At 39.2% G+C, this 8,327-nt stretch overlaps 1 protein-coding gene across 1 annotated transcript; it reads left to right on the forward strand.

The window, feature by feature from the left end:
• The first annotated feature begins 2,846 nt into the window (after positions 1–2,846).
• Positions 2,847–8,048, forward strand: LOC135718321 (uncharacterized). Its single transcript, XM_073816128.1, has 2 exons — positions 2,847–3,937; positions 5,934–8,048. The coding sequence occupies exon 2, from the start codon at positions 6,012–6,014 to the stop codon at positions 8,046–8,048; it is 2,037 nt and encodes a 678-aa protein (XP_073672229.1). The 5' UTR covers positions 2,847–3,937; positions 5,934–6,011.
• Positions 8,049–8,327: the final 279 nt, after the last annotated feature.

An 8,327-nucleotide genomic window follows, 5' to 3' on the forward strand; every position in this document is an offset into this window, starting at 1 on the left:
TCAAATAAGTAGGGCCTACATGCACTGCTATCAAACGTGATGTGTTTTTGGTTTTTGTTGTAATCTGGAACTTGGTGTATATCAAATGTGTTTGTTAAATGTCTCCACATGGAAACGGAATGCCCTCCCCCCGCACAGTCCTGCAATGAGAACCAGAAAAACCGGTTTCTAACCATTTTATTTACATGTGAATAGTGAGAGCACCCCCTCGGGAGCTGTAGCAGGGTTTTTGCGGGGTCTTTATAAGCTTAAGCCAGGACTTAGTTTACATAGGAAATATAACTAGTTTTAACAAACATGCCTTACTAAAAACATTATTTGTCTAGCCTGGTTAGCCAGACCTACATCAAGATGTAAGGTCTGGCAACTCTTCACACAAACGGCTCAATGCAAGGGGCGGGATATAAGGTTGTCCCTCAAAATGCCTCTGCACACAATAGGATAGCGCTATGACCAATGAGAACAACGAAGAAGGTGGCGTAGTTACCGTAACCAGTCGGCAAAACTCCAAACACATCTTTCTCGCTTAAAAGGGACTTCAGTAGGGTTATTTGCTCTTCGCTCAAAGAAAAACATAAGTCTAATTCCTCCAGAGTCGCGGCCAAAGCCGCTTCAAAAGAAACCTGTTCGCCAGCAGCAGCAGCCATTCGTTGCAGCTCTGTCGTCATCATGTTAAGCCCGCCCCACAGACGCTACACACGATGTGATTGGCCTGACCAAATTTTGGTTTTTGGAGCTGTTGAGTGTATTGTGAGTGCCTAGACTAAACCCTGGCAGCAAATATATTTTGCGGCCGCTAGGGTGCGTCTAGATTTCTAGGCTATTATTTGTCTGCATTTTGAGGCAAAAAAGGGCATGGCCGTCCGGACCTCGGTAATTTTCTGACGCGTGTCTTATTTGACTCAATACTCAGCGCTCGTTTGACGACTTGCGGCGCCACGCAGCCCGATCGGACGGCATGTGACGTCTTAGCACCGCGAGACAGGAGGCCTACAGTATGCTTTTGAATAGATCTCGCGGTAGTGTGATGTCACAGGCCAACGGGTTTGCGCTGCGCCCCATTAAGTAAGATAAAGTGAAAATTATTCCTAGATGACCAATAAAATCATACGAGGCAGACAGCAAAGGAGGAAGGATACCTCAGTTAGTGGAAGTAATAGGCTAAATTGGGCCGGAGCGCAGCTCCGCCTCCTCGGGTCCACAACACACCTTGCCGGAGCTCCGGTCCGTCTCCTTCAGCAACAGGGTTTGGTGCAAAGCGAATAATAACGTTTTCATTCATAGGCTTCAAACTCGTGCTTGCGGGGCACCCTCGACAAAAATCATTTTGAGAAAATCATGCTTCTCAGAGGTCCACTGTGTTTTTAATCCCGTCTGAATCGGCCATGTCTGTGTTTTTCTCTGACGACCTCTGTAATCTCCAAATTTCAGAGCATTTTACCTACTGTTTTTCGCCGAACTGAGAGGTCATCTGAGAAATGTAATCCCGTCCGGATGAAGACGTCTGTGTTTGCTCGCAATATGTTTTGAAAGCGCGTTTCTTTTCATGTTTTGGCAAACGTTATCTGCCGACAGGTCTCACTAACGCACGTATAGACTATTGTACTTAATTTATGAATCCCATTCATTCAGATAGCCTATGGATTTTTCCATTCGGCGGAATAAAATAATTAAATCAAGACGAGCTGAATATCATACACTGTTAAGACTGGACAAAACGGTTAGTTTTGTAGGTGTTTAGCTTGGGAGTTATATTCGGTTTAACAAAAAATGGGAATAATAATACAACAGAATATTTGGAATTGGGGCAAGCAGAACATGAATTCACAAATCACAAAAAAATGTAAAATTAGATAAATTAGTTAATGAAATTGCGCAAATGCTCTCGGTCTCTTCAAGGTCTACGTGAATTAGAGGTTTGTTATAAGACTCCGTTATACATCACGTCTCTTCTAATTGCACAGAAAAAATGAATCAAATGATGCGCATTTAAGTCGGATTTTTATGGAGAATAGGCTTTGTGACCGTTTAACCCCACGTGGACCGAACAAGAAACTGAAGGAAAATTAGAACATTCCCACATCCGCATATCCTTGAAATATGAATATTAACCGTGCTTTGAATAATCATGATTTTATTATTGCATTATTAATGATTGCATTGCCTTTAATCTTAAAGATTTTAAGAATAGCTTTGAGTATTAACCTTTAGCATATAGTACTAAAGTTAGAATAGTCTAGCAGGCTTAGAGATATGATTCCATTGTATATGGGTTTTGATAGTTGACTTTTAAATGTCATGTGCAAATTTAGCAGGCTTGGAGTTTTTTCGGTATGTATGTATGTATGTGTGTTTTTTAACTTTTGCTTTGCAGAGACACCTGGGGAGAAAAACAGGATGTCGGGGCAGGGTGAAATAACGGTCATAGCTATTTATAACAGGATGAACTTCTAAAACAGAAGTACAACTTTCCATCGAACGGGTCTGGTGAACCTTTAAGAAAGAAGTAAAACTTTCCATCGAACAGGCCCCCACCAAACTGCACATATATATATTTTGGGTCAGAGGGAGAGGCAGGAGAGATCAACCGCTTCTCGGGGGATTTGTTTCTGCATTGGTGTTGTGTAAAGACAGGGACAATTTTTGACCCAGAGCTCTGTAATATTTCATTTGAGATACTTATTAAAAATAATTTGATTTGAGTTACGTGTCTGATCTCCTCATTAAGAACATGCAGGACGATTAAAGTCCCACAATTGGTGACCCCATCGACGTGATGAGGAGGACTGGACATCATTGATTTTTCTTCTCGACATTCCACTTGCGCAAAATAGGAAAGGTAAGCAGATACCTGTTATATCAAAATTCTGCTTTATTTAAATGTCGTGAAGAATAATTAATGATACAATGATTATTGTCATTTTTATCTAAATTGTATATCTCAAATGAACTATTAAATGTGTCAATTAAATAAAAAGGGAAGTAACAATAATACGATTAAAATAAAATAAAAGAAAAATAGTAAAATAAAAGAAAAATAAGAATAAAAAAACAATACAAGGAATTAATAACTGGTCCGGGACCAGGCGCGTTTGGAACGCGGAGAACGCAGAGTTGGAAACCCGGCACTGACGAGTGTCCTTAACCTCTGGGTTTAAATTCCCTGGAAAATGGTTCATTCCAGAAACTGAGGATCCGGGATCCGGACGTGGTCACGTACCACGTTTTTTAGCGTAGTAAAATTGGACGCGTGTTCCGGGAACACGTAGCGGTTTTTATTGTTTCCGCAGGATAAAATTACATTAGATTAGGATAGTGTTCTGGGAACACGTTGCGGTTGGACCGCGGGAATAAAATACAGTAGAATAGGACTTAGTGTTCTGGGAACACGTTGCGGTTGGACCGCGGGAATAAAATACAGTAGAATAGGACTTAGTGTTCTGGGAACACGTTGCGGTTGGACCGCGGGAATAGAATACAGTAGAATAAGACTTAGTGTTCTGGGAACACGTTGCGGTTGGACCGCGGGAATAGAATACAGTAGAATAAGACTTAGTGTTCTGGGAACACGTTGCGGTTGGACCGCGGGAATAGAATACAGTAGAATAGGATTTAGTGTTCTGGGAACACAGAGCGGTTGGACCGCGATACATAGAGATTGAAGTGGGTTTCATACCCGAGAAAGTGGTCAGGGACCACGGGCAACGCAGCGGTTGGACCGCATAAAGAGAAAGTGAAAGTGGTAAGAAAGCCACGAAATAGTCGAAAATACGAAGAGAATATTGGTATTTGAAAAAGTTTTATTGTAAGCAATATTGTTAAGTTGTGCTAAAGAATAGGAATTTGAAACTTACTGAAGATTGTACGAAATGGCTGCTTATTTTTAAATGTGCTGTTTATTTGCGCTGTTTGCTACCGGTATATTATCAGCTTTACTGTGAGTATATTTTAATTCAACTTCTTCTTTGGATAAATATTTTTATTGATTTTGCTGCCAGTGAATTGCAATTCAGTGTTATCTTTTTACGAAATATTTTTGCTATTATTCAATTCCACGATTAGTACATTTTTATTCAATTTTCTATTTTTCCTATTAACAAGTTTTTACTTAATCTTATATCTTAGGTTTTAATTAAATTTTCTATTTTTCTTATTCAATTTTATTATCATTGATTTTTACTTAATTGTATATCTTAAATTTTGATTTAATTTTCTATTTTTACGAAGACATTTTATTTTGAGTCAGATTTATGATCAGTAAATTTTAATTTAGCATCCTAAAATCTGAGTATTGTCTAGATTTATTATAAGTAAAATCGTAATTCAGTTTTTATGTGTTCAATTACTAATCGTTTTACTGTAAGTGAAGTTGGAATAAAATTTCTAGTTTTAAAAGCCGTCGGATTCCGTCTTTAAAAAATTTATTGTGGTTGCAATTTACTGTCAGCAAATTTTAACTCAATTTGTAGAAAAGCATATTTTATATCCTGTGTATATTGTATTTTACTATTGTGTGTATTTGGGGGATTTTGTTTAGTATTATTTCATTTACACGGTACAAGCGTAGACGGATCCAGTTTTTATTTTGTTTTATTGATGTGAATGTGTGATTCTCCGGAGTTGTCTAGTGTTATTTCATGTTTAAAGGAGTAGACGTTTCTGCAGTATATTTTATGTTTATTGTATTTTAGTGTGGATGTCCATTTTCTTATTTCATTCCGGGGTGTGACTCGGGAAGAAAGAGTAGTTTCTTTATACTTGATTTCAAAATATATTGAAATGGATATTTGTTCTCGGTGAATTGATTACAAGAAGAGATTGTTTCATTTCTAACAAGATTTAAGAGTAAGGAAGAGAAAACTGTGAACTTCTCAGCTCGGAGCGTAATTTAGTTTCACTTTAGAAGCTGTGCTCTCATTTTGGTTCCTTTCCGTGACGGGCTGGTAGTTTTACTTTCATTTTGAAGAAAAATACAACTGAAAGAAGTTATATGTTATAGATTGTCAAAGCCGAAAAGGGCGTACGGAAGAGAAATACACCCAGTCCGAGAGAGATAATAGACGAAAAGTGTAGAAGTAGAGAGATTCAAACGATTACTGATATTTAATAATTTCGATTGCAGTAGTGGAACAGGGTTTAATAGAACTCAGCCGACTTTGTCTGAAACTAAGCCGTGGTTATCATAAAAGCATATGGTGCCTGTGAATTGATTGAGACGCGTATTGGATGGATTGTTTCGAGCCGTAATAAGAATATTGTAACTTTCAGGAAAACTTTAGAAAATTAGTGAGATCAGCAAGAGATTTGAGAAGTGCTGGTTGTTTTATGGAAATTGACATTTGAACGTGTGATAAGAAATAGATGTTATTGATGTGAACTTTAATTTCAATTTTGACAAGTATTGAAGGCCCTTACATTTTTTTTATTTTGGCAAAGCTTATTTGTAGTTTCTAATTTTAACAAGTATTACACAATATTGAATTTTTATTGTTGATAAATTTTGTTTTTTACTTTAACCAGCATTGCATATTCTTACATTTTAATTTTGATAAATTTTATTTTTAACTTTAACCAGTATGACATATTGTTACATTTTTTAATACGTCCTAAATATCATTTCATTTTTGAGATTTTAAATTTCTAATTTGACAAGTTTTATAGAATGAATGTAGTTTGAATTCTGACAGGAGTTACATATTGCCAGATTGAATTTGATTTAAGTTTTGACAACATCTTGAATCCTTTTTAACCGTCATCAAGCAAGAGTTGAATACCATTACATTTTCATTTCAAGAAGAAGTAACAATACTGAATTTTATTGTCTGGCAATAGTATTAAAGTGAACTTTAATTTTAATAAGAAGAGGTGATTGTTGTTCGTTTGACTAAGAAAACACAGAAAATAATTTTGTGAGAATTTTTGTGTATTTACAGAAGGACTGACAGCAAATAACATTGAGAGGAAGAATAAACGAGATATTCAGGGTAAGACATATTTTAGTGGAAGATAACATGAAGACTCTTAAAGAGCAATGGGAGGCAGCCGTAGAACAGCTTTTGAGTGGGTTAGAAGAAAGAGAAAGGCTCAAAAAGACTCAGAAATTGCAAGAAATGTATGAAGAATGGAAACAACTTAAGGGTTACGAAGATAGGACGAAGACAAGTTTGAAAGAGCAAGTAATTGTTCAAGAAAGTGAAGCGCACAGGAAGTTTCAGAGAGAGGACAAAAAGGAAGTGGGGTTTCTAGCTAGAAAGAAGCATGACAAGGAAGTGAAGAGACTACGTGAAGAGTTTCATTTGTGGCATAGTATGGCAGTTAGTTGTGTGGCTTTGGTACAGTTGGATAGAGAGAGACAAGAGACAGAAAAGAAAGTAGAAATAAAAAAGAGTGACCTTAAAGAGAAGGAAGCAAACAAAATTCAAGAGGGGAGGGAAATAGCATCCATATATCCAGCACTGCCACCCACTGCTCCACCTCCATATGCCCCGCCCCATACACAGTTGCCAGTATTTGAAGTACAAAAGGGTGTGTTGGACATGGAGCAGCGGGAGGGAAATCGCTGGAAAATAAAATCAGGGAAATTAAATTTAATAACAGAAAACGAGACAGAGGAGAGAGAAATAGCACGAGAAACAGCTGAATTGATGAGAACACATAGAGAGCAAGCGGCACAGGCAGAACAGAAGATGGCAGCTCTGGAGAAAGAACTGAGGGAACAATGGAATAGCGTAGTACAGGAAAGGACATTTCAACCCGGAGCACAAAGCACCCCAGGAGAAACATTGAGTAGCAGATTCATAACAGTGGACGAGACTGGGAGTCAGATAGAGGTTGAAGAACAGGGAACATATCCAGTTGAAATCAGAGGAGAAATGAAGGTGGGTAAGAGGATGAAAGAGGAGAGCAGATATAACTACAGTATACAGACACCAAAGAAAGAACAGGAAGAAGATGAACAGGAATGTAGGGAACTACATCTCATTCGTAGGGTACCTAATATCTGCCCCCTAGTGGAGACAAGTGGAAAGGTAGAATACAAACCATGGTCATTCACAGACATGGGAGCTATCCTTGCAAAGCTACCTCATATCACGAGTGGTGGGGGTAAATGGATAGGGAAGGTAATAACTTTGACACAAGGGCATACGTTGGCGATCGGAGACCTTAGAGCATTATTGGGACAGGTACTGACCGTAGGACAGATTACGGAAATTGAGCGAGAGGCAGGAACGGTAGGATTATATGATGACTATCCATACTGTCGAGTTGCATCAGATTGGGGAAAGGCACTGCGAAAGCTGTACCCAGCGCCAGCAGGCACCCTTTACAATATAACATTTTCTCCAAAAGGGGAAGAAACAGCAGCAGCATATCTGAGTCGATGCAAAGGAGAGTGGGAAGAGCAAACAGGGGCTCATCCACATTCAGATAGAATACAGGAACAGATGTTCAGAGCTGCTGTATTGGAAGGGACTCCTAAATCTGTACAGGATGAAATAAAAGCCAACCCCGACTTACCAGGTGCTTTATGTGAGGTTTGGGAACGACATTTCCTTCATCACATGTCTAGGGCGAACGAAAAAGAAAAAGAAAAGGTAGGGGAAGTAGAGGAATTGAAAAAACAGTTGCTAAAATTACAGTTGCAGGAAGCAAGATCTAAATTAAATGAAGAAAAAGGGAAAAAGAAGGATATACAAATGGTAGTTCAGGAGATGAAAGCCCCTCCAAGATATAACAAAGAACAGGAAGTTGACCCATCAAATGTTATATGGGAGAGAACCACACAAAGACCAATGTATTACTCCAATAGAGGTAGGGGTGGGGATTACAATAGGGGGAGGGGAAGAGTGCAGTATCAGGAAGGGTGTTTCCGTTGTGGTCGTCCGGGACACTTTGTCCGTGATTGTCGGCAACCTGAACTCGGAGCCCAACAGAGACCGTCTCGGGGCAGAGGCCATAACCCACACATGGCCCCTAACGTGGAAAAAGCACCACGAGCACACTCGCAGTACCCTTTGTCCACTGGAGGGGAAAGGGAGTGGTACTGAGACAGCCCACGGAACGACCTCAGCAGGGTCAGGGCGGAACCCTTGCTGACTTTGGAGGTAAACACACGTCCTGTTGAATTCCTGGTGGATACTGGGGCAACATACTCCACACTGAACTTTGAACTTCCAAAAAATCTTATTTCAGACGAAACCACTGAAGTAAGGGGGTTTTCCGGGGCTATAACTAGACTGCCATTCTCCAAAGAACTCACAGTGCAGTGCATGAAAAAACAATCACTGACTCACTCTTTTCTGCTGTCATATTCCTCACCGACAAAT

Source organism: Paramisgurnus dabryanus, chromosome 10 (assembly GCF_030506205.2).
Source record: "Paramisgurnus dabryanus chromosome 10, PD_genome_1.1, whole genome shotgun sequence".
NCBI lineage: Eukaryota > Metazoa > Chordata > Actinopteri > Cypriniformes > Cobitidae > Paramisgurnus > Paramisgurnus dabryanus.

Bases quoted from the DNA above. Each gene is read 5' to 3' on its own strand.
- LOC135718321 (XM_073816128.1), top strand. From the start codon at position 6,012: ATGAAGACTCTTAAAGAGCAATGGGAGGCAGCCGTAGAACAGCTTTTG.